Source organism: Fonsecaea nubica (assembly GCF_001646965.1).
Source record: "Fonsecaea nubica strain CBS 269.64 chromosome Unknown Scaff23, whole genome shotgun sequence".
NCBI classification, from domain to species: Eukaryota; Fungi; Ascomycota; class Eurotiomycetes; order Chaetothyriales; family Herpotrichiellaceae; genus Fonsecaea; species Fonsecaea nubica.
The window spans coordinates 207187-234079 of NW_019173696.1; the positions used below are offsets into that span (position 1 = coordinate 207187).

Consider the following 26893-nt stretch of genomic DNA (forward strand, 5'->3'; position numbering starts at 1 on the left):
CTCAGCCTCGTCCTACAGGCAAGGCTGTCTTTCCACTCAAGCCACTCCACGTAGCCCGAGGCAATAAAGGAGGACTCCCCTCTCTAAAGCTCCCACACATCTCCAACAATGACAATTCGGGGTTGACGAAAGCAATATGTAAGTTGGCAGGTGTATGGGGCAGTCGGCGCACTCTGCCTCGTATGAACGAGTTTCAGAGCTATTGCACGAAAGGCCGCCGCTCATCGATTCCACATTGCCCCCGTCTTGTTCTGTGTAATTGTGTAATTGAGCACGCTGCGGATCCCAATTAGGCCAGGCAATGCTCAGATCTCCTTATAACATCGATATCCCCCTTCTCGATGTCAACACCTTTGTCTTCCGATCTGGAACTGAAACTTCGCGGGAGTCGCCTCAATACTTTGATGCTGATAGTCCTGCCAAATGTTTCAGTCTGGCACAGGGTGAAATCTATTCCAAGAGACTGGCCCTTGGGTTACAACAACTAGGCCTCCAAAGTGATGAACGCATACTCCTATACTCCAACAATCGACTTTTCTTCCCGATCGTGATATGGGGAACTATTGCTGCGGGATGCACTTTTACTGCCGCCTCACCTTCAGCATCCGCGTCTGGTGCGTTGTTTTCTGGCCGTCTTATAGAACAGCGTTGTTCAACAGAGGATGTTGCGTCTACTGACTTTGCATCGAAGAACTGGCTTACCAGGTGCGGGATTCCGGTGCTTCATTGCTGCTCACTGGACCGGATGGGATTGATGTTGCCCTTAAAGCTGCTTCGGAAGTAGGGCTATCACGGAACAGGATTTTAGTTTTCCATGATCCAGATGAAGATCTCTCATCGTACCATCTCCATGGCTTGGAATCATGGACGAATATCTGGACGACTGAAGACGCCGTTCGACAGTGGTCCTGGAAGCGTCTAGCCACAGTCGAGGAACTCGATGGAAAGACCGCAATCGTCAACTATTCCAGTGGGTAAGTTTCGGCAAGAAACCTCTCAAGTCTACTAAGGTGCTCCATCACTTACTGACAGCATTGGAGAACCACCGGGCTGCCAAAAGGGGTCCAAATTTCTCATTATAATCTCGTCGCCAACTCAGTACAACTTCTTTTCAAACGGTCTATGGTGGGAAACACCGCAAAAGCACGTGCTCGTAAGGAACGACTCGACGTGTCGGGCGAACGATGGCTAGCGCCTCTGCCCATGTATCACGCCTATGTGAGTGATAGCTCTGTCGGGTGTGGGTGTTGTACAGCCAATCCGTAAGACAAACTTACGTGGGTGATAGGGTCAAACATATTACGGTATAAATGCAGCAGCATGGGGGGCAAAGGTCTTCATAATGTCAAAATTCAACGTTACGAGGTACTTAGAGTACCTTGACGTCTATCGCATCACGTTCATGACAGGGGTTCCAACCGTCATTGCTATGTTGTGCAAGCAAAATGCTCCCGAACGATACAATTTGAAGTCCCTTGAGCAGGTTGTGACCGGCTCAGCGCCTCTCGATCCCGGGCTGGGGCGACTTCTAGCAAGGATGTATCTTCGGCCAGGTGTGCAGGTCAAGCAAGGCTGGGGAATGACAGAGTGCACCTGTTCCGTGACCAGTTTCCCACCAGATGAGGAAGATGATGGGCGCTCAATTGGTTGGCTGAATCCTAACTGTGCAGCGAAGATTGTCCCTATTGCCGAGGACATACCAATGTCCACCTCCTCGGGGCAGGAAGCTGGGGAGTTATGGGTATCAGGGCCTAACATCATGAAGGGATATTGGAACAAGCCTGAGGCGACCGCAAAAACAATTGTGTACGAGGACGGCCACCGATGGTTGAGAACTGGTGATATCGGATACTATGATGATCAAGGGAAGTTCTACATCGTTGGTCGGCTGAAGGCAAGTATTTCACCTGGTAAATCGGGAAGTCGGGTATATCGGTCTCTGACTTATGGACTCATCAGGAACTTATCAAGATAAAAGGTCTTCAAGTTTCGCCCACAGAGCTGGAGCTGACACTTCTCAACCATCCAGAAGTGACAGACGCCGCTGTTGTGGGTGCCATGATGTAGGCTGTCACAGTATTCTCGGCTTCTGTTTGAAGATGGGCTAACTGATACGGTGATAGAAACGGGGAGGAATATGTCAGGGCGTTTGTTGTCCGAAAGAATGATTCACTTACAGAGAAAGAAATCTTCGAGATTATCCGGAAGAATTTTGCTCCTCACAAATGGCTTACTGGAGGAATTTACTTTGTTGATGAGATTCCAAGAACAGGAAGCGGAAAGATTATGAGACGAAAGCTACCTCAAGTGTTGTCGCCTCGGCCTTGGAAACTGTAACTGGGTCAAGAGTACCGAAGGGGCTCATGTGAATCATCTTTGACGACCAGATGCTCGTGCTCACGAAAGAAGATGACACTGGCAGGCGGTATCAGGCGGCCTTTGTCCTTTCCAGACCCACCTTGTGATGAAAGCACACATGTTAGAAGACGGGGTAAATAGATAAATGGAGAACTGTGCAGTATCTATGTAGGCTGCACCCACTGTCGCGACTGGTAGATGTGAAAATATGTCATTTGTGGCCCACCGTAGATGTGCTGTCAAGGCTGCTCTACAATCCTGTGCTCCGCCGTTGTGAACAAATCTGCCAAGCCCACGCCAACCGGATTTGGACACGGCGCAGGGTCCAGATGCAGACTTGTTCAGGCCTGAAGGCGCAGTTTCGTTTCCGGCATTCGTTACCATCTCATCTCTCTGCAACAGACGCTTCGCAATCTCGAGTCCGGTATGTTTCCTTCATGGTGACTCGGATCGCACACAGTCCTTGAGATCTCTTCTGTGCGCAGAGTAATAGCATTCTTCCATTGTGTTGCTTGTGACAATTAGGAGTGTGATTCCTCACCAAATTTTCCACAGGCAACGACTCAACTTCCGAGTTGATCCCTTCCTTTCTCTTGAACTTTCCCGCAGTGTTGTCAAGTCACGATGGGTGTCCCGGCTCTCTTTCGATGGCTTACCAAAAAGTATCCCAAGATTATCACTCCCGTGATCGAGGAACAACCTTATGAAATTGATGGCGTGCAATACCCCGTGGACACCACCAAGCCCAACCCGAATGGAGAAGAAATACACAACCTCTATCTTGATTTCAACGGCATCGTCCACCCCTGTTCGCACCCTGAGAACAAACCTCCTCCAGCAAATGAGAGCGAGATGATGCTGGAAATCTTCAAGTACACAGATCGTGTCGTGAATATGGTGCGACCGCGGAGACTGTTGATGATCGCAATTGGTAAGCTTCTCCCTCCCTTGATGTGCCTCCCGTCCCCGGTGGTCATGAAACAGTGTGAATCTGACGTTAGAACAGATGGGGTTGCTCCTCGAGCGAAGATGAATCAGCAACGAGCTCGTCGTTTCCGATCGGCAAGAGATGCGAAAGAGGCGGACGAAAAGAAGGCAGAGTTTCAAACCCTCCTACGCCAACAGCAGCGTGATGGAGATGATGACGAAGACGAAGAAACAGTGGACGACGTAATCAAGAAAACATGGGATAGTAATGTCATCACACCTGGCACGCCTTTCATGTTCATTCTTGCTCAATCTATTCGATATTGGGTCCAGTGGAAACTGAACACGGATCCTGCCTGGGCTCAACTGAAGGTCATTATCTCAGACGCCAGTGTGCCCGGAGAAGGTGAGCACAAGATTATGCAGTTCATTCGTTCCCAACGCTCGGATCCTGCCTATGACCCAAACACAAGACACGTCATGTATGGACTTGACGCAGACTTGATCATGCTTGGAATCGCCACCCATGAGCCTCACTTTCGCGTCCTTCGAGAAGACGTCGAACTCAGAGATGCCAAAGCCAAGACCTGCAGAATCTGCGGTCAACAAGGTCATTATGCCGAGAACTGCAGAGGGGAAGCCAAGATAAAATCAGGCCAGTTCGATGAAAAGGGCACTACAGAAGAGCTGAAGCCATTTGTCTGGCTAAATGTGCCCATCCTACGTGAGTATCTCGGTGCAGAGATGTTTGTTCCTGGTCAGACGTTCCGTTTCGATCTTGAGCGTGCCCTTGACGATTGGGTCTTTATGTGTTTCTTCGTTGGCAATGACTTCTTGCCTCATCTTCCTAGTCTTGAAATCAGAGAAGACGGCATCGATAAGCTTATTGCCATCTGGAGAGACAACATTCCCCTTATGGGTGGTTACTTGACTTGCGATGGACGAGTTGATCTTGCACGAGCCCAAATTATTCTACAGGGTTTGGCGAAGCAAGAGGACGCTATTTTCAAACGCAGGAAAGAAGTGGAAGACAGGCGAGCTCGAAACGAACAGCGCCGCAACCAAGCCAACGAAGCTCGAGAGGCTCGCGCTGCAAAGAGACGACGTAGCTCCCCTGATTACAGCAAAGGTGGCAGGGCAGATGCTCGGGTACCTACTGGACCTGTTGAGACGTTCGAGGCTTCTAACTTTCCGGTTCTGGACTACAATTCTATTGTGAACAGAGCTGCCGTCGACAAAAGTCTAGCGTCAAACAAAAGCGCAGCAGCGGTTCTGAAAGAGCAGATGCTCGCCCGAAAGGCGGCTGAGACACCTACTAAGAATGGTGCTAACGGCATCAATGGCACCCCCAATTCCTCAGCCGGAAGCCCTTCGTCAATCCTGGGCAAACGAAAGGCCGAAGCATTGGAAGAAGACGTGGAAAGTGAAGGGGCCCCTGCATCGGCAGTAGACAAGCTGAAAGCAGCCACGATGGATGAAGAGTCAGATAGTGCTGGCACTCCTGGAAGAAATACGCCTGTCGAGAAAAAGACTTTCAACAACGGAGATCCCAACAACCCTCCACCAGATACAGTCCGCTTGTGGGAGGAGGGATATGCCGACCGCTACTATGAGCAGAAGTTCCATGTGGATCCCAAGGACATCAGCTTCCGCCACAAGGTAGCTGAAGCCTACGTCGAAGGGCTATGTTGGGTGCTTCTCTACTATTTCCAAGGATGCCCGTCTTGGACCTGGTACTATCCTTATCACTACGCTCCGTTCGCTGCAGACTTTGTCGATATTGATAAAAAGACAGTCAAGTTCGATAAAGGAACGCCGTTCAGACCATATGAGCAGTTGATGGGTGTGCTACCAGCATCTTCCAATCATGCCATCCCGACCGCTTTCCATCCGCTCATGACCGATCCCGAATCCGACATCGTCGATTTTTACCCAGAGGAGTTCGACCTCGATCTCAATGGTGCGAAGCAATCCTGGAAAGCAGTTGTGTTGCTACCGTTTATTGACGAGAAACGACTCCTTTCGGCCATGGCCACAAAATACCACTTGTTGACGGATGACGAGCACGCCAGAAACGAGCGCGGCCATGATGCTCTGATAATATCTGATCAGAATCCTTTGTACGACACCTTGGCGATGAAATTTTACTCGAAGAAAGCTAAAGGCGGTCCTAACACCGTGAAGCTGTCAATGCAGAAGAATCAGCTGGCTGGTGAGGTGATCAAGAATGAAGATTTCCTGCCTCATATGGACCTTGTTGGGCCGCAAGACGACATCAGGCTGGAGCCTGACGTTGATGATGACCGCTCTCTGAATGTATTTTTCACGATGCCACCTCCTACCCATGTTCACAAGTCCATGCTGTTTCCAGGGGTTGTCTTGCCTCCTCCCGTTCTTGATAAGGGCGACCTAGCTATGGTGCGATCAAAGGCGAGGGTATCGGGAAGAGACTTTGGTGGTGCGCCACTATATGACAATACTCGACGTGACCGTTTTGATACGCAGAACCGGGGAGGACGCATCAACTACGCTGCCGACCGACCCCCCATTGACGCAGGGCCTCCTGGTATACCACCACCGAGTCAATGGCCTCCGGGCTTGCCTCCCCCTCCCCCACCGGGCTACGGTGGTCCAGGAGGTTACAACCGAAATCCGCCACCGGCAAATGGTTATGGAGGATATAGCACGCATAACAATCAGGGTTATGGTGGTCAGGATCAAGGCTATTATGGTCAACAAGGACAGAACCAACACTATGGCGGACAAGGCTCCAACCAGTACCACGGCGGTAACGGACAATATCAACAGAATGGTGGAAGGTCTTTCAGTGATGGTTATTATCAAGGCCAAAATCGTGGACCGCCAGCGAGGGACAACCGAAGTGGAAACTATGGTGGCGGCGGCGGATATGGCCGAGGTGGTTATGGTCGACGCTAAGTCGCTACTACGCAGCTCTCAGGTCTGTGTGACCAGGATCGGATGGGCAAAGGAAGAGATGCGGCTGTAAATTTGGAGAGACGAGGAACCTAGTAGTTATCAGTCTTAAAGTACTGATATTTGGCTGGATTCAGGCGGGTATTTGTCAAGGTATTGTCTCACAGTGCTAGGTAGCTGGACACCGGATGGTGATGAGGCTGGGCGGTGTTGAAATGAGTATGGTATTCGGCGGCCACAAGACTCCTTTCCCTAGTCTGCAACTTATCAGTGCCACAAGGGATACTTGTTGCAGTCATTAGTCTATGTTCGTGGTATCGAACTTTTACACATGCCGTCAGTCTGTATATTCGGCTATGTCGACACATTACCTCAACAGTCCTGGCTACAGGGGGGATAGAACCAAAGCATCTTCGCATCTTCTTCCGAAGTGTCCGGTACTTGTCTGCGGAGGTAAAGCTCAAAGAGCTCCCTCGCTTATGCCCGTACTTTATCAAAGTCCAGCTCTGGGGGCACCCAGCCCTCTTCATACGAGCATAGAATCTCTTGGGTGTATTTCCGCAGCTGGACCCAGTCTCGGTATTCGCTGAGTTGTGTTTCGTGGGCAGTCAGGTCCTCGCTCGACACAGTAAACGGACAGTTCCCGCTGAGCCTGATCCTGCGCCAATTGCTGGACAGCTGGATCAGACAGTCCCTCAACGGCACATGTCAAGGAAACCGTTTGAACCTTGTACTAGTCCCCATACGGACACTGGAGTGGAAAAATGATCACGCGCTTACCTGACAGCAAAAGCAAAAAAAATTAATAACTCGATGGCGATGGGACTCGAACCCACAGTCTTTGCCACGCTCCTGATTGATACAAGAATGTAACCGGAAAGCAACGCCTTACCATTAGGCCACGCCACCATGATAAGCAGGTGTAGAAGAATCGCATTTTCTGTGTGCGATTCGTGAGCCAAATCAGAGCTATAATCGGCTATTTTGTTATATATCTGACAATACAAGGTTCCCTTGGCAAAGAAGTCAACTGTTACCTGTTTCAAGTGAAACACTTTACTTGTCCAAGTCATTCACAGTCTCGGAAAAGGAATATCAAACAGTACGATCAAAATAATCTCAATGCGATATTTCGATTTTGATTAGATTTCGAAAACTTATCTAGTAGTTCCAAATCCCTCAACGTACCAGGCCGGCGTCAAACAGGTTTGGCAGTCAGCGCTCAAGTCATGCAGTTCATCAGGCATATGTCAAGACGATGCTTTCTTGCACATAGCCCCGTGGTCAGACAATATCTGATAGCTGTTTCAATCACTCTCAGCCAGCATCTCCAAGTTCGACAATTCTCGTTTACAACTGGAGGGAAACTCCGCACTTTCAAAGGTGTGAGGTGTTCTCGACGCTCTGACCGATCCACGTCTCAAGCTGTTTCTGGTCTCGAGGGATGAATCTCACCTTGAAGGGTTTGGGCTGAGTGACCATACTTGTCGGCACCGAGTTGCACTCAATCGTGTCCAGAATCGGCCTGTCCTTGGGATCGGTGGCCTCATGGATGCGGAAGGCCAGGACTAGGCGTGTGAAGATGATGTACAGCTCTCGATTTGCCAGGTGTGCTCCGGCACACATCCGAGTACCGGCGCCATAGCCAAAGTGCTGTGTGCCCTCTCCGGCGCCTGATTGCCCCAAGAAGCGATCCGGGATGAATTCCATCGGAGACTTGAAGTGCACAGGATCATGATTCGCGGCCCACATATTCTACGAATGGATTGTTAGCACGATCGTCGGGTAACGGCCCCGGAGGTGAAATCTCATACCATCAAGAAAGGCGTCCCGGCAGGGATAACAGCACCTTTGTAAGTGATGTCACTGACACTTTGGCGATAGAATGACAAGTTCAGAGTGGACCAGAAGCGAAGCACCTCCTTCGATATGGTCAGTCTTCGAGTTGCTGATGGCAGAGGTCACTCTTGAGGTCCCGGCACTCACCTTCACAAAGGAAATAACGTACTCAGACGTCTCTTCGTATAAGCATCCATGCCATGGGTCTTTTCCAGGGTAGGATTTGATGATTTCGTCGTACATTCGTGCTTGGATCTCCTGGCCGTGCGGTGATGAAAGGTAAGCGATCGTCATGTTGATATTCCCTGGCAATGTGTCGAGGCCGGCAGCGACCATGGTCAAACAGATGGATTTGAGTTCATCTAAGCTTTGAGTCAGCAATCAAATGTCGACAGATAGCACCCTATGATAGCTCACTATCCGCCAATTTAGCCTCTGGATCTTTCAGGACATTGCCAGCAATGCAAGGGTGGTCGGTGCCGTTTGCGATTCGTTCTTTCAACTGGTTGAAGAAGCTAAGGATGTATTCGTCTCGTCGAGCCCGATACTTGACAGCATTCGACTTGTACCCCGGTAGGATTCGGAGCAATGGGACATAATCTTGCCAGTTATGCGCAATGCCACGAATGTTTCCCAGCTCTCGCTCAACGGCGACGACTTCATTGAGAGTGCTGTCTTTGACAGTGCCCTGGATACGAATACCGTAGTTCAGGGTCAGGCTGATGTTCAATGAGAAGCGTTGGAAATAGCCATTGGGGTCAATGTCGTATCCAAATTTGATGTTCTGGACCAGTTCGTTGATGCTGGTGGTGGACTCAAGGTCGATGAATGGGAGGTATGTCTGCACCGCCTGTCTGTTCAGGGCCGTGGCCGCCGCTTTACGGGCTCTCTTTAGGGATTCAGACCATGGCGAGGTCCCCAGGGTATACACTCCCTGGGTTTGCGAAACCACGTCGTGGAATGTCCAAAACTTTGGCCGAGAGATGAGTGCTGACTGATTTTTGATCCATAGTTCCTTCACCGATTCGAACGAGTTTGCATAAATGAATCTCTGGATCACAAGAAGAGTCAATACGATCGACCCCAGTGACATATGACCTGGGACTTGGGGACCTTCACTCACGCGGTTGCCCAGGCGAACCTGGAAGACATCGCCATACGTCTTGGCCAGCCGAGCGCAGTTTCTGGCATGATACTTGCCCAAGAGGATCAGACTCCCAAAAATTGGCACCCCAGGAAGTTCGGGTAGGTTCTTGATCTTTGGGATATCGGTTCTATTGGCCCATCTGATGAGCAGCGCGAGTATAGAGGCAACAAAGAAGAATCCGATGGCGGGATGCATGGTGAATTGGCAAAGGTGGTAATCTTGGAGCGTCTCTCTCTTCTTCTGTGAGCTTCAATTGGGAAAATCCACCCTAGGATGAAACCGAGGGTCCGTGGACAAATATCGAGGGGTTTTAATCGCCTACTGCGTCTGCCGTGTCACTTACAAATGCTATTTCAACGCGACTTATCTCCGTACGATCCTGGATCCGCGAGTCTCCAAGTTGGGGTGGGAATGCATTCTTCCAATTTGGGTTGCGTTCTACAGAAGGCCTTACCTTGTTCACTTCAGGTCTACATTGAACAAGTATCGATCAGCCTCCGATTTGGAGAAGCATATTCCTACGATAGCCGTGGAGAGCCTCATCAACATCGATATCTGTCCAAAGTCTCCAGGTCCGCGAGACCAATTGGTTGGCATCTGGCTTTGGAGCTCGGGATTCAGCACTTCGCTCTATCCAACTCCCGGACAGGCATATTGAGACAACATAGCATCAAAATGGCCACCTCAAAGATACGTTTAGCAATACTGGATGACTACCAGGGCATTGCTGCAGCCAAATTCGCTCATCTACAGCACAGAGTCGAAGTCACCACTTTCTCTGACACTATCAATCCGAGCGGAAAGGCGGAGAAGGATGTTCTCATCGGGCGTCTTCGACCGTTCACCGTTATTTCGACGATGCGGGAGCGAACAGCCTTGCCGGGAGACGTGATTCGGGCTCTTCCGAACCTCAGATTGCTTCTGACGACCGGAATGAAGAACTCGGCAATCGACATGGCTGCCTGTGCGGAACAAAACATCATCGTCGCTGGAGCAAAGGGAATTGGAAAGTCTGGGGACGTGAGCTTCCCTACCTCGATTGATTCTACTTTGCAACACTGCTGGGCACTCATCCTGGGTATCGCTCGGAACATTGCCCGTGACGACGCCGCCGTCAAGTCTGGTCTCTGGGAGATTTCTCCAGCTACAGGGCTGAAGGGCAAAACGCTAGGTCTGTTAGGATTTGGCAACCTGGGTGCGAGGGTTGCCTCGGGTGGTGCGTGGGCGTTTGGAATGAAGATTCTAGCATGGTCCAGTAGTCTCACGCAGGAGGTTGCTGAGCAAAAGGCCAAGTCATTTGGTCTTGCACCAGGGACGTTCCAGGTGGCGAGTAGCAAGGAAGAGCTCCTCAGGGAAGCGGACGTGTTGAGCATTCACTACGTTCTGTCTGACCGAAGCCGAGATCTTCTAGGGGAGAGAGAGCTCGCGTTATTGAAACCCTCTGCTCTCCTCGTCAACACCTCGAGAGGCGCCCTCATCAACGAGAAGGCTTTATTCGATGCTTTGAACCACGGCAGGATCAAGGGTGCAGCTTTGGACGTCTATCATGTGGAACCGTTGCCGCTCGACAGCCCGTGGCGTACGACTGCTTGGGGCAAGGACGGCAGAAGCCAAGTCCTACTCAGCCCACACATGGGCTACGTCGAGGAGGGAGTCATGAACCGATGGTACGAGGATACAGCATCAAATCTGGAGTTGTGGCTCGAGGGAAAGGACATCCCGACAAAGCTCAACTGAAGTAGGCCTCCAGGGCCGTGCTACGTCTGGGTCGATAACAGGAGCATTCGGAGCTGGATGACTTGCCGTGAACGAACGCCCTATAGGCTGTCCTTGTCCCACCAGCTCGAGATATTAACCTCAGATCACTTTCTCATCTCCCAATCCGGAATGAGACCCCATGTGCCCCAAATTGGAGCACAGTCTGGGCAAGGAAGTGCCATCTTCCGTGATGTCTGGAATGGAGTCCGGTCCTGTTCAGAATAGTTACATCGGGACTGGGTGTCTGGATCTCCACGGTGGGCTTGAGACCATGGTGGCCTTCATTGATGCGAGTTGTCAAAGAGGCATCGACGCGTGATTGAGAGGTTAGTGTTACGAGCCCTGGACTCATACCTGTCTCGATTAGCGAGGTGGCATTTGTCCCAACGGCGTTGCCAGCCATTGATGCAAGAGATACTAGTGGCACGCGAATCTAGGCACTTTCCAATTAAGCTGGTGTGCAATATATGCGCCTGTATCTATCCATGCGCTGTGAAGAGGTAGTCGCCTGATGTACATTCCAGACGACCAAGCCGTAGAATAGGCTGCGAAGGCATGAGAGGTTGAGGTTGACTGTCGTTCACTTTGACATATCCACGACCAGCTTTCCACTTGCACCTTTATGGTAGTCGTCTACCAGTTCGTTTAGCTGCTCCAGCTTGTAGGTGGTCACTCGCGCCCTCACTCCTTCCTTCGCTGCGAAGTTTAGCATGGCTCTGAGCTGCCGATTCCGCCCGACCAAGACGCCGACCATGGAGATGTGGCGGAAGACGAGATCCCGCGGTTGCATGTGAAAGCCCTCCTTGGGGAAACTGACAGTCACGCAGACGCCATGGTTTTTTACCAGCTTCATCCCGTACTCGAATGCCTTCTGAGACTCGGGGAGGATGAGGACCCCATCGACGCCCTTCTCGCCTTCCAGGCCGGGTTCGGGAGATCCAAAGACAGACACGCGAGCGTCCTCGGCAGACTGTTTCCGCGCATCGAGAATGGTGACGTCGGCACCTGACGGCCCTAGATCCTTGACCACATCCCGCAGGAGAGCTAACGCCGGGTCAGACGCCTCGATGGCGACGACCTTGCACCCGAGCTTGACGGCGAACTGTACGCCCAGATGTCCAAGGCCGCCGCCAGCACCGGAAATGGCAATCGTGAGCCCTTTGCCCCCTCCGGCCTCCATTTTCACCCCCGCCTTTTCGAGGGCATTCCAGATGGTCAGACCGGCGCACATGAGCGGAGCGGTATCGACCGCGGTCATGTTTTCCGGCATGGGGGCTATCTGGCGAGAATCCGCGATGCAATATTCTTGAAACCCGCCGTTGGCCGAGAGACCCAGGTTGCCAGCCTTGGTGCACCACACACCGTACCTTTCCGGATCACCGTTGTTGTTGAGGCACTCGTAGCACGATCCGCAAGGATGGAAGGCTCGACCTGGAACGCCCACGGGCATTCCGACCTCGAGATTCAATTTCGGCGAGACGTCCGGGCCCATGGCGACGATTGTGCCCGCAAACTCGTGCGATCCTATCCGGGGCAGGTCTTGCCACATGGCACCAGACGCGAAGACGGCGTCGGTGTGGCAGTACGACGCCGCTCCGACTTTGACCAGGATGTCCTGACCAGTGGGATCGGGAGGGACAGGTACATCTTTGAATTTGTAAGGCGTGTTGAAGGCCTCTAACACTTGTGCTCGCATCGTCGAGATTGTGGTCTCACAGGATAACCTCAGACACTCTTATCCTTACAGTGGAGTTGGGATTCGATAGTTTGTATACACCGTTTGGCTTCACGGCCTAACACGGCGAAACTGGGAATATGTATGGAGGAGCGTGCCACTTGTAGTTGTTTGTAGTCTTAGTCTCGAGAGGTGCGAATTTGGTGAAGTTTATGCGGGTGCCATTTGACTCGCAAGTCCTGTAGGGAGGGCATGATGCATAAGAGCATCTCGGCTGCTAGAACGCCGGATAGATCTGGAATAATTTGGGGAAGTGTCTGAGGTGGTTGGTGCTGATGGAGGGAGCGTGGACTTGTGGGACTGATAAGTTTGGCTGCTTATCGAAACCTGGCCGCTGTCGTCGTGCGAGCAGAGAAAGGCCCAGAAGAGGTGATGATACGACGAGCCTCGGACCAGGACCGTATTCCTGGCCAGCCAATTCCCTTTCCAAGCAGTTGTCGTGGCGTTGGATTGTCATGTTCTCCGAATTGGGGGAGGTTTAAGTCTCCACGAAGAAGTAATTTAATTGGTGCCCGCTCTACGCTAGGGAGTAGCCGCAGCTACCGGGATCCACCAGCTTCGTTAGCGTTTAAACTTCATTGACTTCCACACATCCCCACAATTGTAAACCCTCAACCTCATCTTCCAACTCTCATCTTAAAGAATGTAGCATCTTCCCCGAATTCATTCTCAAATTCCCCACTGCCCGCCAGTGCCATTTCTCCTACGCGCGATGAGCAAGGTCTGAACCATGACAACAAATCTCGCCACTCCTGAACGCCCTGCGAAAGCATTCGTGTGTCATCGCTGTGGCCGTGGGTTTGCCCGCCTGGAGCATCTCCAACGCCACGAGAGATCGCGTAAGGGAAACTCAACAAAGGCGGTTTGAGAAGCATTGACTGACTCGGGCCACAAGACACCAAGGAGAAGCCGTTTCGCTGCTCCGCTTGTCAGAAAAGTTTCACCCGAAAGTACGCCGCTCCAGCCCAGGAACCTAATCCGTCGTTTATCTGTCGTCTGGCTGACTTTTGCGAGCAAGAGATTTGCTGACCCGCCATATACGCTTGTCGCACGAGTCCCCTCTACCGAGTCGCTCTGGGCAGAATGTATCGTCAAACACGGAAACGCTCTTGCCGACACCATTGCCCCTGGTGGATTGGCCCGAGTACCAAGCTGGGTCTGGCCCAGTTCTTTCTTCCCAACACCGTGCAGTCCCACCGACGACTCATTCCATAGCAAGCAATCCCAGTGGTGAACAGGAACATATCAATCAGGTTCACCTGTCGGCGCGCTTCTTCACCCATCCTAATGTTGAGAGTCCAAGCCAGTCCAAAGAGTCCTTTTCCGGACCGGTCTCGGATTACACGATGAATCTGGGCTTGCAGGACGGCGGCTTCGACGCGCTCGAGCCAGCCTATACACAGGACTTTGCTACCTTCATGGACAGTGTGCCCAACTTCACTCACCCATTCTCTCCGAGCTACCAGCCGCTGCCTGTCTTCTTTTCCAACCTAGACTTACCCTTGGCGGGTGTTTTCGAAAATACCAACGATCCTAGAGACGGCAACATCTCGCGTGATGAATCAACAGTAACGACAACCATCCATGCCACATCCACGTCACTCTCCAATATCCGTGCAAATGACTCGTCCATCTCTCGGTTTGGCTCTCGGCTTCCATCTCTGGCTCCCGAGGAAAAGCCTCCGCCCAATGGTCCCCACCCACAAGGGCCCACGAGGCTCAATAGTCGAGATTTATTTATCTCGGCCGACTGTCGACAGCATATCATCGATGAGCTGGCGACATTTTCCGGCTGTATAGATGGCGACTTTGTTCTCCCGTCTCGTCATGCGTTGTCACGATTGATAGGTGGGTACTTCAAGAACTTCCATGCTCATTATCCCTTTTTCCACATTGCCACTCTGCGAATGGATGCCATCCATGTCGAGTTGCTCTTGGCAATTGCGGCTCTCGGAGCGCGCTACACGAGAGAGCCAGAGATGGGTATTGAGCTGTTTCGTGTGGCACGAGCCATCGTCTTGGAACGCCTCCGCCGACGCCAGAGACGAAAAGCAAACATGGGATTGGACCAAAGATTGCAGTATACGCCCATAGTGATCCCTGACCCAAGTTGCCGCGGAGACGAAAGATTCTGCGTGGTTGAGATGGTGCAGACTTTACTGCTTTTGATCGCCATCGCGTCCTGGTACAGACGCGAACCCGCAGTCACCGACGCACTGTCCATCCGCAGTGTGCTGCACTCGCTTATTCAAGATGACGAAATAACGCGAGCCCGGGAGCAACCAACCGAAGACTGGCGGGAGTGGGTTCGGTTCGAGACGATCAAAAGAACCCACCTCGTGGTCTTTTGCTTCTTCAATATCCATACCATTCTGTTCGACTTACCGCCTATGATACTAGCAAGCGGCCTCCGGCTCGAACTTCCCTGCTCCGAGAAAGAATGGAAGGCAAGCAACGAGCTAGAATGGCGAGAAGCTCGTGCCGGATCAAGGTCAACTCGACAAGACTTTCAAACCGAGTTTTCGTGTCTCTTTTCAGACCTCGGTGAACGGAATGGCTCAACCCAAGCCGTTGCGCGAGGTTTCTCCGCTCTTGGCGGCTGTGCTCTCATCCATGCTGTCATTCAGCAGATTTGGCTTGCACGCAACGCTCGACTACCCATCGTGCACGACGATTCAAGCGGCCTCGCAGATGAAGAAATGAATGTCTTTGAACGAGCCCTGAAGCGATGGGCCAGGTATTGGGAGCGCGATCAAGAATCGTCCATGGATCCCTTGAGTCCTCACGGGCCCGTGACTTTTACATCGACAGCACTCCTTCGGCTGGCGTATATTCGGCTCAATATGGATTTGGGCCCTGTTAGATCACTGAGCAGCTGGGACCCATCCATGATTGCCAACTCACTGCACCAAAGCCCGGGAGTCCAACGAAGCGACAAAATGACCCGGGCGGCACTTCATTGCGCACACGCCCTCAGCATTCCCGTGAAGCTAGGGATCAACTACGTCGCCCAGACACAACTCATCCTCTGGTCGAATCAACACGCCCTCTGCTCGTTGGAGTGCGCAGTCCTGCTTGCAAAGTGGCTTGAAGCGGTGACGGTGCTCGATCCGAACCCTGCACTGACGCCCGCGGAACAGAGGGTGCTCGAATTCGTCGTCCAGCTGGTGGCTGAGACGGAATACAAGGTGAGCTGCGATCACATTCTCGCGCAAAAGGCTCGGTTGAGTGGCATGGTTGTCAGGCTGTGGGCGAAACTGTATCAGTCGAGCAGCGTGTGGCAGATGGTCAATTTGATTGGAGAGTCTCTGAGGATATATGCTGATCTCCTGGAGGCTGGGCACAAACTGGTGATGTGATGATCGAGCCAGGCGCGGATGGCGTGGTCGTCTTACGAAGTCTGGGTCTCGGACGAGCTTTTTATGTTTAAGATGATTTACTCACGGCTGTTGTCATTCTGAAAGCAAGCGAGAAAGATGAGAGCGTCTACCAAGGCGGTGATAGTGTTAATGGACGTTGTGAGCTTACAAGGTGGAGTGTTGGCCGTTGGACATCGCAAGGCGGTCCCTGTATCGGCTTACATAATATCCTGACTATTCCCGATTAGTAAACCAGGGATGGTCACTCCACATTCTGCCGATTTCAATTGGCAACTTTTATTTTTCTCGAAGCGCGTCCAACCGCGTTGTCGGATTGGCGCAGTACAAAGACCTTGCTGTACCGCCAACCTTCGTAGCAGCTTTCATGTCGAGGAAAGCACTCGAGGCGAAGGCGTTCCTGCTCCGATGCAGAAGGGCATACTGCACCACGAGACCGCTCTACCAAGAATTCCGCCCGGCGACCGCGCCGCGACAATTCCCTCCTCTCACCCAGATCCGAGACAACGTGGAGCTCTACGAACGAAACTGCCGGGTGCGAAACTATGGCAGCCACGAGGACATCCCGCGCCGAGTGGCGGACAACGTGAGAAAGATGAGGGACCTGGACCAGCGCATGGCCGGGTCCCGTCACACGTTGAAGGAGCTGCAGAGACAATTGAACAACGCGGCGAAAGAGAGCAAGGCGGATATCGTGGCGCAGATGAAATCTGTCAGGCCGGAAGTCGACGCTCTGCAAGCCGAGCACGACGCACTCGAGCTCGAGACGCGCAATATTGCACTGTCCCTGCCGAACTTGACGTATTCGGACACACCCACCGGTGGTGAACCACGGTTGCGGTCCTACGTCAACTATGACCCGGACAAACCGCCGCAGTATGGCCCGTCGGCCGACCACTCGATAATCGGCGAGAAGCTTGGTCTTCTTGATTTTTCGTCGTCGTCGATGACATCTGGTTGGGGGTTTTACTTCTTGCTGAACGAGGCGGCTCTGTTGGAACATGCCCTGGTCCAGTACGCCTTGTCTGTTGCCATGCAGCGCGGCTGGTCCGTTGTCTCCCCGCCGTCCCTGGTCTACTCCCACATGGCCGCCGCCTGCGGATTCCAGCCCCGGGACCAAAACGACGAACAACAGATCTGGCAGATAGCGCAGCCGGAAAAGGATGCAGGAAAACCAACCCGCAGTCTCGCAGCAACGGCCGAGATCCCTCTCGCAGGGACGTATGCCGGCAAGGCGATTCCTGCAGCACGCCTACCTCTCAAGCTCGTTGGGTCCAGCCGCTGTTTCCGCGCCGAGGCTGGTGCGCGCGGCGTCGACACCAAGGGTCTGTACCGGGTGCACGAATTCACAAAGGTCGAAATGTTCGCGTGGACCGATTGCCCACCACCAAGTAGCAGCGGTGGAGGCTTGACGGACGAATCAGAGTGGATAGAGGATTCCGGGCGCGTTTTGAATGAGATGGTGGAAATTCAGACGGAGATTTTGTCTTCGCTCGGCATCCCCTGTCGAGTCCTCGAGATGCCCACGTCAGACCTGGGTGCGAGCGCGTACCGCAAGATCGACATCGAGGCCATGTTTCCGTCGAGAAAGAAGAAAGACGAGGGCTGGGGCGAAGTCACTTCGGCGTCCATCTGCACCGACTACCAGAGCCGCAGACTCGACACGAGGGTCTTGGAGGGAGATGGGTCGAGGAAGAAGTTTGCACACACCGTCAACGGGACGGCCATTGCAATCCCGAGAGTTCTCGCCGCGCTCTTGGAGAATGGTTGGCGCGAAGACCAGGGCTGCGTGGTTATCCCGCAAGTTCTGAGGAGGTACATGGGCGGACTGGAGAAGATTGGACCTCGTTGAGTCTACGCCACGCAGTCTTGTGGCTATGCGGGAAGAATATGGTCACACGTCGCGCCAGTTGTGTGGATCTCGAAGCGGACTTGAAGACGAGCTCGGCACCATGTACTCGAAAGACACATCTATATGATGGATGGAGAATTGTCGGTTCCCGGAACCACTCACAAATCTCCTATGCGTTTGGACAAGTTTCTCCCTCGGCAGTAGGGCATCTTTGATTGTAAGCGTCGCATCGAGACGATCCCTGGTGTCCACCGGCTTCATTGCTGGCATCGTTGCACAGCTTGGCCGTCGTACCGACTCGAGACATTTTGTAACAACACCTACTCATATAAATCCTACCCCACGCCAGATATACAGATAGATATAAAAGAATTTCAAGGACAACACTTGTTCAATCAAGATCCACACCACATTCACAACTGATGTAGCTGTACTTTCCTGTGTATCTGTGTATCTACATGTGCTATATATGTACATATGATATATATCTCCGGCTTTCGCTCCTGACTTCTTTCCCTTGCCCTTGTCTCTAAGACATATATCTCGTCGCCTGTGCCGGTGCCGGGCAACATCTTCGTTTCTTTCTGTCTTTCTATCGAGGCTATTTACGTGTAGCTTACTTTTAAAGAATTGGGTCAGAGATGACGCTCTCTCTCTCTCTCTCTCTCTCTCTCTCTCTCACACACACACATACATGTATATACCCCTCGGAGAGAATCCAGGGCATCAGGATTTTCGCCACACGGGCGGCGCGGCAGGCACTGACACTTGAAAAAAAATAGCTGGCTTGCCTATCTGGATGTACGTGTGCATCCTATTGACAATGAACTCGACGCTGGGAGAAGACAAAGGATTCTTGTCCTACTGAAAACGACTCGACGCAGGATTAGGACACAGGAATTCTTGTACATATCCTCTCTTCAGTCCCATACAACGCAGTCCCCCCTTTGGGCACGTTATATCAGCGGCTCCAGAGCACCCTGGCCGCTGATCTGGACAGGGGCGATCTCGCGGACCAGACTCTTCCGCGGTGTGAGGGCCGAAGCGTCGACCCAGTTGCCGTGGATCTGGGCTTTGACGTGGAAAGGGAGCTGGACCACGGCGATGGGCGTCTCGAAGGCGGCCGTGTCCAGAATCACCACGTCGCATCGTCCCGCGCCCCGCCTCTCCACCAGGCACATGACCCAGCCGTCGGCCTCCGGGGCGTCGGGCGAGCGTGGGATGAAGATGGGTTCCTGGCACAGCGAGTCTTCGCCAGCGTAGAAGTACCGGGTCAGACCGGTCTTGTTGTTGTGCATGGCCAGGCCGTTGAGACCGTGGAAGATGTTCCGCGACCCGTCCATGTTCGTCGGGATGAAGACGTTCAAAAACACCACCGTGTACGGCTGGGTCATGAATCTCTCGTCGATGCGGGGAAACTCCGAGGGCAGATCCAGGACGACCAGGGGGTCCGGCACCGTCGCACCGTCGGGTTGGGAGAGATCGAACTCCCAGCGTACAAAGTCGGCCTTGGTCTGCGGGTTCGGCATGCGTCCGTCTTCCGGAGGGAAGAAAGGGAACGCATTGTCGTGCACCCGCGAGCTCTCGACGCAGATGTTGCCGGCTGACGTCTCCCACGCCGCCGCCGTGTGGATGGCCATGCAGTTCTTCCATTTGTACGTGCGGTACTCGCCTTTCTTCCACCCGAACCGGGCGCCACTGTCGTCGTGCCTCGGGACTACAATGAAGGTCGCGGGAAGGTCGTAGTCCCAGGCCCAATGCTGCTTGCCTTGCTTCATGCGTGTCACATCGGCCTCAAACGGCCACAAGAACAGCACAATCCAGTTCGGGGTGATGGCACAATCATGGATGAAGGCACACCACGGGGCCTGGGCCCACAGCTCATTCGTCTTCTTTCCGGTCCGGTCCAAGGCGTAGGTGACGACGTCCTTGGTCGCCAGACCTTTGGCCTCATAGCCGAACACCACCAGCTCGTGTGTCAGCGGATCCACCTTTGGGTGCGCCGTGAAGGTCTTGGACTTCACCTGGCCCTTGAACGGATCATACTCGAGTGTCTCCAGGGTGTCCGGGTCCACGGCGTAGGGCAGAGCCACTTCTTTGAGGGCCAACAGCCGACCCGCCCAGTGGACCAGATTGGTGTTTGCGGTGGAGTCCACGGCCGCCCGCACGCAGGGGTGGTGGGTAAAAGGATTGCGGTAGAGACCAAAGAGGGCTTTGTTCGCTTCTCTCTCCAGCTTGTATCGTTCGGTCTCGACGTAACGCATCTTGAAATCGCATCTGCCCCGATGGAAGCGAAAAGCCGAGACGTGGCCATCGCCGTCAATGGGCACATTGCCTGGATGTGGCGGGACAAATGGGTCGCACATGACTCGATAGAAGGTACCGTCGATCTCTTGGGGAATATTCCCAAACACGATCAGATCTCCGATCTCGCCTTCGAGTCGGCACGGTGCGCTGGACCCAGCGAGATCATACGCAACCGGCCATTTGGAAGTCAGGCCATAGAGTCCGTCGACGTCTGTGTTGGGTGACATGGTGGGAGCAGGCGCTTGTTCGGCGAGGTTCCCATTCACATGCCCATTTGTGGGTCGACTGTCAGTCATGTTTCGGTTGTTGCTTGCTATTCACAAGGTTCAGATACAGTGAGGAAAAGTCTGGGAGTCGCACAGGTCAGACAGGGTATCCGGCCCGTCCATATATAGACTCTGAGAAGTGTTCAACTTCAACGCTTTCCCGGACTCTCGGAACGTGCAACAACAATAATTCGGACTTGACCCGGTGAAGGCTTTGAGATCTGGCTGATATCACTGGTCGGAGATGATTGTGGGGGACTGGGGTCCTCGGGGCAAGTTTGTGGGGGAATTAGGAATCAGGAATTCATTCCATCTGGGACACAGTCTATCATTGGCCCTGTCCAAACCATGGGCTTAACCTTGTTTCTCGCTTCAGATATTGATGGCCAGGATGACAAACGTCCGCAGGTGAATGGTCAGGCATGGTTCCGCGCCTCAGCGTTGCTCGCAAGCGTTGGGCAGCGGCAGATGAAACGGTGGACCTCCGTGGTGTCGAAGGTATCCATGCGCTGGATGATTGAAGGCCCAAGATTTGAACGCCAGCTGCCAGGACCGGACAAATCCTCGGAGGCTTCTAGATCAGCCTGACAAGACTTCATGCGCTGCAGGATGTGCCGAGCCAACAGCCACCATTCGGGGGCGTATCTCATAAGCCCGGGCCGAGTCCACAGGGGACATGCGTCTCGGTCGTCCACTTCCGATACTGAGGTTTCGCCTGGCTTCTGGACAAGGTGCTGATTCCAGACTCGCCGCCAATTGGTCAACGCATTGTCGTGGGCCAGGAACTGGGACTTGTGACCAAAGGCAGGTTCAATGTTGAAAATGAGAATGTGCAATGCCGAACACAGCACCCAGAGGTTGAGGGGGCCAGCCCGCGCGAGGTGGAGAAATACTTTGTCGTCCATATCTCTTTTTCGAAGACACTTGATGGCTCCATAGAGGATGAACCCGTCTCCGCAGAGCGGGAGCGAAGCCCATGGTCGGAGATGGTAAAAGCAGCTGCTGGCATCTGGAGCCTGGAAACACTCTTCGGGCGAGGCGAGATCCATTTTCAACTCTTGTATGCTCATTTGAGGAGGCAGGCTGTGAAAGATGACAAAGTAGGTGTCGACCAAGAAGACATATATCACAGTTCGGATGACCTGTTCAATCAGGGCAAAGTGCTGCCAGTGGAAGCTTTCGGGTCTGACCTTGTCAAGTCCTGTGTGTTTTGCGTAGGGTATGAGCGCTCTCGCCATGGTCACGACCGTCCCATACCTCTCGTGTCGGATTCTCTTCGCATCGAAGTTGCGACCTTCCCATATCTGATACATGCACACCACAAAAGCAGCCTGGAGAGATCGGAGCTGAGCCCTGACCCCATCGGTCGAGAGAGTGACATCGGACGTGGCAAAATCGGGGGTGCTCGACATGTCAACGAACACCATTTCTTCAACATAGTTGCGCCAAAATTGGGCATCTTCTCGATCACTCTCCTCCGGCGAAGCGCATGCCCCAATTAGAGCCATGGCAGCCACCAGAGATCGAGGGGCGTCCATTGCACTAAAGGAGGGTTTGTGAATAGTCACCCAATGGGGGTACCAGTAAGTCCAGAAGTGATCCAAGTATCGGCGCAACCGTGCAGGATGGAAGAATTGGATGCATGTTTGCCCCAGAATCGGCGACCACCCCTGGCGATTTCTTCGGAGACAACCAACCTGGGACATGGCCACTTCTTGAATTCCCAACAGTATCTCATGGCTCTTCAAGGCAAGAGGGTCTGTGTAGACGTCTGGCGTGCTTGAGAAGGCACCTCGAATTCCATCATGGGCATCGGAACCGTGGAAGGCCGCCACTATGTTGAAGTTGCTCTGGTCTCCCGGGTATCCGCCCGCCAAAACGGTGCAAAACTCCAGACTATCTGAGGACCAATTGGCTCGCCCAGCTTCTTCCAAGACTGGCACGGGGCTACAGGAAAGACCCGAAGCAAAGAGTTCAGAGTATTCGCCGGGCATAGAGTTGGGAAGTTGGCGACAAATGTATTGGCTGTAGTCCTTGGGACCCAAGGTGAGGCCTCTTGGCTCATGTGTTCTGATGACGCCATTGAATTTGGCTGAGATGCCATAGACTTTGGGGCTGGTAAACCGCATCAGAAATTCAAAAGATTGTACTGGATCCTGATCGAGGACCCCTAGATAGACAGAGAGAGAAGACGAAAGAGCATAAGGGATCGTTGGTGGGGAGCCCAACTCAAAACCTGAGCGATTGCTGTCTGAAGCAGAGAGAGAATAGGTGGAGGGTAGGAACGGAATTGCGTCCTCGTCGAGGTCGAGATCGAGATAGTCCCAAAGCTGGTCCTCATCAGGGGCCTTCCATGTCGATGATTGCACGCTGGCTTGAGTCATGGGCCCGTCGCCGACAGTCTTCCAGGAATAAGAGCATGTATAACCCCTATTTTTGCAGCTGATACAGGGCTGACCGCCATCGCATGCACGCTTCTTGGACGCGCATTCATCACATGCTCGACGTTTTTGCACTTTTTCCCGATACAGAGATCGAGCTCCGTCTTGATCTTGACATTTTGCTTGATGCCGTCGTAACACATCCCGCCGTCTATAGCCTTTTCCGCAGCTGGGGCAGATATGTGGTCTGTGAGTATTGTGTGAATTCAAATGGCGAGTTAGATGGTCTGCCCGGCTGTACACCTTGTAGCAGACTGGGCACGACAAGGGCGGCTCAGGTGGCATCGTCGCGTGAAGGCCTCTGGTAGACTTCGCCTTGAGCGAGCGGTTCCTTCACTTTTCCGCACAAAAAATGATTCTGAAGGGTGTTCGAGCCGCGAAAACTACCCGTGCTGGAGGAAGATGAAGCAGGAAAAATGGGGACGCGGGGGACTTCCGGGGGTTTACGCGACTTCTGGAGCTTCAATTGCCGGCTACGGCAGCCAAGATCGGGGCGCCAATGCGTGAGCTGCGTGCAATTGACGTCGGCGGGGGTGGTCAAAATAACGTGGGGCGGCCACTCACTGTGGTGAACGGCTAAGTTTCCCTAACAATGTGGCCAACGCTTGGAGATGGAACTGGCGTATCTCTCGACAACCTCTTCGGGGAAGCTCGTCGTGCCGGAGTAGCTGCCGTGGTAGAAGAACGGCTAGAGCATCTGCTTTTCTTTGGTGGAGCCGAAGTCGTGGCCCACAACGTAGGAAAGAAGTGATGTTTAAGAAGTCGAGAACAGCCTTGGTGTCGGCCGCGGAAGCCGTTGCAGTATAGCGCCCGGATGGCGGGGATTGATGAGTCTCCGGTCCCGCTGCAATCGAGTGCTATGATGGTGTAGTTGTTGTCTGCTAGGATGGGTCCGCTGATGCGCCATGTGAGGTTGAATTGCGGCCTCCTGCGCAGTAAAAGGATTGGTGGGTCCGAGCCTGCATAGCGTAGATGAGATGAACGGAGACGTTTTCGAGCGCGCCGCCTGATGAACCCAGTCGTCGAAATTGGTCAGGACTGAGACGAGGGTTGCTTGCATTGCCAGAAATAAGATGACGATGGGTAACCGGCAGTTGGGGGGACTCGTAATGCTTGCCTAGGCTCGAGCAGAGGATCCCCGACTCAATCAGTGCAGCTGAGTGTCGGCAAGTTGAGGCAAGCCATAGGTTTAGCCCTTCATACCCTGGCGGACGCCCTGGTTGCTGACAGCAATGAAACACCGCTTTGTAAAACCAAAATCCACCATGGAATCTTCTCCGTAGTGCTAAAAAGAGTGTAAGGCTTTCGGAGAATGTTCTGTGGATATTCCAACATTATGCCATCATTAGCTTACCCAGTCACTGTCAGCGCGCAAGTAGCCATGGCGGTTTACAGAACATACAAACAGAGAAATGAATTAGCCACACTAGCCTCCTATCGTTTGTGGCAGTAGAAGCGCCGGACGTTTTCTCGGGTTTAGTATTTCCATAATTGAATGACTAAACCGCATGTTACCAATATGGGCGTTGGCTCTCCGGGATGTCGTCCTGGATGATGGATTACTGAACCCAGAAAGCAGCACAGTATCTTAGTACTCGCAAATATTGTCGGTAAATGGAGTTTCCTGTCCGCTGGAAGGTGTGTTTCCGTGGTTCCTGATACAAATACAGAGGAGCTGTTGAGGAAGAAGACATCCCCTATAAAGCATGGTCAACCTTCAGTGCTCGGATGATCATCAACTCGAACCTGGCAAGTACATTGCATCTTCGATTGTCCGCAAGCATGCCTAGTGTCCTTCTCACGGGGGCCAATGGCTTTTTGGCCACACATGTCCTCAAATGTCTTGTGGAAGTGAGTGTCGACCAAGGGTCAGCGATGTTTCCGAGCTCGTGTTCTAACATCCCACAGGACGCATTCGACGTGGTTGGCACAGTTCGCTCTGAGGCCAAGGCTGACGACGTGTTTGATGCTCATCCTGAGTTCAAATCGAGACTGCGCCTAGCTGTGGTGTCAGATATGTCAGCTCCTGGCGCCTATGATAAAGTCTTTGAAGGAAGGCATTTTGACTATGTCATCCACGCGGCAGCGCCGGTGCCTGATGGTGATGGGACAGATTTTGACCGGGATTTCTTGGGGCCTGGTGCTCAGGGGTGACCTACCTTTTCCTCTCAACGGCAACCTCACGTCTTTTGCTGATTTGCGCTAGCAACCTCGAACTGCTGCACGCAGCTCAGAAGTATTGTAAAGCTCTCAAGCATTTTACCTACACTGGTAGCATGGTGGCTGTGCACGATGTAACAAAGCCATTAGATGGGCATGTACTGAAAAGTGCAGATTGGAACCCGGTATGTTGCAAGTCGAAGTTCGAAGACTAATGGCAGGGCTGACGCACAGTCGGACGGTGACAGGTGAGTCCTGAGGTCGCTCGCCAATTGCAGCACCCGGGCGCCAGTTATATGATCTCCAAAACTTTAGCGGAAAAGGCTCTTTGGGACTTTGTCAAGAAAGAGAAACCATCATTTGGCGTGTCGGTACTTTCGGTGTAAGTCTGGGTCCTCAGGTTATGGTCGTCATGTGTTAATCCAACAAAGACCGTTGATCATCGGGCCACCTCTGCAGCACCTACACCAGAATGGGGCTGGCAAGAGTCGCTTCAACATGAGCGCGGACCTCTTTTACCAGACATTCCTGCAACCTGTCTCGGGCACAGTCGGCGGGCCTTCGCGGCCACTGTATATCGGATATATCGACGTTCGTGATGTCGCCGCGCTACATGTTCAATCAATCATCAAGGGTGGAAGCGAGAATAGACGTTTGTTGGTGGCAAGCCCAGAACCATTCCTTGCAAAGACAGTATTGGGGATCTTGGCCGACAAGTTTCCACAACTGGTCAATCGACTTCCATCGGTGCGAGCCGCCGCAATCGTGGCGAATGGTGAGCAGGACGAGCATCATCCACTCAAGGTGGACGACTCCGAGGCCAAACAATTGTTCGGAGGGAGGATTTACAGACCGCTCGAGCAGACTGTTGTTGATACAGCGAAGAGGCTGTTGGAGCTTGAACGATCATCAACATGAGATGGTCAGACAAGGCGCCATAATAAAGAAAGCAACTTCGAAGCTTGATGAGATGGTGAACTTGTTAGCAGAACACGTGGATGCGAACTAGATGGGAAAGTCTTCCGGAACGCTAATATCTTGGCGGATTCGAGTTGCTAATCACGCTGGTCTTTACCATCGTTTGCGGTCATCACAACTCATTCACTTTACAATCCTTCAGAAAATATCACAAGCAAATACCTGAGAAGGACCTCTGTCTTCACCCACAGCATCATGAGGTGCCAGGGCCTACTGCACCGGCATGGGTTTCGCGACCAAAATGATATGGGACGATTAGTAATACTCTGGGTCTGATAAGGCTGAGTAAAAGCCTCTGCCTTTGTCGGACGAAAAACCGGATGTACAGAACTACTTCACGATTCGTGATAATGTTGTGCCCTCGTTCGATTGAACCGCGCAAAACTCTTGCTATGGCCATGTCAATGGTTTAGAAAATCCCTGCGCATAGAGAGTTTTGCTTTGAGGCCATGCAGTCCTCGATGTACCACAACAGACAAGCGGAACAGTGTCGGACTGCGGATAATAGATCCTGGTCTGCGAAATGCTTGAGTCTAGAATGAATGCAACCAACGCCAGGTCTGGCTTGCGACAAAGAGTGCCTCATTTGAACATGCGGAAGGGCACTAAGAGCTGCCATGAATGTAAGACTGCCTTTCCAAGTTGGTGGCTTGGTGTTATCGAATTTCCGCACTCAGCAACCAGCAAGACCAGTCAATTTCTGGCTGAGACAGCTGATCTGAGGCCCCGCAACAGGTCGACGTCGAAAGACTAAATGCACCTATCGTGACGGAAGTCGGTCGAGGTGCGAGGAATGCTATGCTCGTGGCACACC

General features: G+C 52.8%; 10 protein-coding genes across 10 annotated transcripts; 6 read left to right on the forward strand and 4 right to left on the reverse strand.

Annotated features, from left to right (window-relative positions):
• Positions 1-301: 301 nt before the first annotated feature.
• AYO20_04445 (hypothetical protein) lies at positions 302-2337 on the forward strand (the record flags this gene model as incomplete). Its single annotated transcript, XM_022642741.1, has 6 exons — positions 302-614; positions 692-974; positions 1041-1218; positions 1289-1879; positions 1960-2063; positions 2124-2337. 6 exons carry the CDS (start codon positions 302-304, stop codon positions 2335-2337), a joined length of 1683 nt encoding a protein of 560 aa, XP_022501299.1.
• Positions 2338-2982: 645 nt separating this feature from the next.
• On the forward strand, positions 2983-6222 carry AYO20_04446 (hypothetical protein; the record flags this gene model as incomplete). The annotated part of the gene is made up of 2 exons (XM_022642742.1): positions 2983-3289; positions 3365-6222. 2 exons carry the CDS (start codon positions 2983-2985, stop codon positions 6220-6222), a joined length of 3165 nt encoding a protein of 1054 aa, XP_022501300.1.
• Positions 6223-7596: 1374 nt separating this feature from the next.
• AYO20_04447 (hypothetical protein) lies at positions 7597-9400 on the reverse strand (the record flags this gene model as incomplete). Its single annotated transcript, XM_022642743.1, has 5 exons — positions 7597-7974; positions 8034-8141; positions 8206-8420; positions 8476-9109; positions 9182-9400. The coding sequence occupies 5 exons, from the start codon at positions 9398-9400 to the stop codon at positions 7597-7599; spliced, it is 1554 nt and encodes a 517-aa protein (XP_022501301.1).
• A 480-nt stretch (positions 9401-9880) lies between these two features.
• AYO20_04448 (hypothetical protein) lies at positions 9881-10942 on the forward strand (the record flags this gene model as incomplete). The annotated part of the gene is made up of 1 exon (XM_022642744.1): positions 9881-10942. One exon carries the CDS (start codon positions 9881-9883, stop codon positions 10940-10942), a length of 1062 nt encoding a protein of 353 aa, XP_022501302.1.
• Positions 10943-11543: 601 nt separating this feature from the next.
• Positions 11544-12659, reverse strand: AYO20_04449 (hypothetical protein; the record flags this gene model as incomplete). The annotated part of the gene is made up of 1 exon (XM_022642745.1): positions 11544-12659. The coding sequence occupies one exon, from the start codon at positions 12657-12659 to the stop codon at positions 11544-11546; it is 1116 nt and encodes a 371-aa protein (XP_022501303.1).
• Positions 12660-14044: 1385 nt separating this feature from the next.
• Positions 14045-16057, forward strand: AYO20_04450 (hypothetical protein; the record flags this gene model as incomplete). The annotated part of the gene is made up of 1 exon (XM_022642746.1): positions 14045-16057. One exon carries the CDS (start codon positions 14045-14047, stop codon positions 16055-16057), a length of 2013 nt encoding a protein of 670 aa, XP_022501304.1.
• Positions 16058-16442: 385 nt separating this feature from the next.
• Positions 16443-17927, forward strand: AYO20_04451 (serine-tRNA ligase; the record flags this gene model as incomplete). Its single annotated transcript, XM_022642747.1, has 1 exon — positions 16443-17927. The coding sequence occupies one exon, from the start codon at positions 16443-16445 to the stop codon at positions 17925-17927; it is 1485 nt and encodes a 494-aa protein (XP_022501305.1).
• A 956-nt stretch (positions 17928-18883) lies between these two features.
• AYO20_04452 (hypothetical protein) lies at positions 18884-20530 on the reverse strand (the record flags this gene model as incomplete). Its single annotated transcript, XM_022642748.1, has 1 exon — positions 18884-20530. One exon carries the CDS (start codon positions 20528-20530, stop codon positions 18884-18886), a length of 1647 nt encoding a protein of 548 aa, XP_022501306.1.
• A 386-nt stretch (positions 20531-20916) lies between these two features.
• On the reverse strand, positions 20917-23084 carry AYO20_04453 (hypothetical protein; the record flags this gene model as incomplete). Its single annotated transcript, XM_022642749.1, has 2 exons — positions 20917-22902; positions 22959-23084. 2 exons carry the CDS (start codon positions 23082-23084, stop codon positions 20917-20919), a joined length of 2112 nt encoding a protein of 703 aa, XP_022501307.1.
• Positions 23085-24723: 1639 nt separating this feature from the next.
• Positions 24724-26019, forward strand: AYO20_04454 (hypothetical protein; the record flags this gene model as incomplete). Its single annotated transcript, XM_022642750.1, has 5 exons — positions 24724-24792; positions 24850-25091; positions 25148-25286; positions 25350-25483; positions 25533-26019. The coding sequence occupies 5 exons, from the start codon at positions 24724-24726 to the stop codon at positions 26017-26019; spliced, it is 1071 nt and encodes a 356-aa protein (XP_022501308.1).
• Positions 26020-26893: the final 874 nt, after the last annotated feature.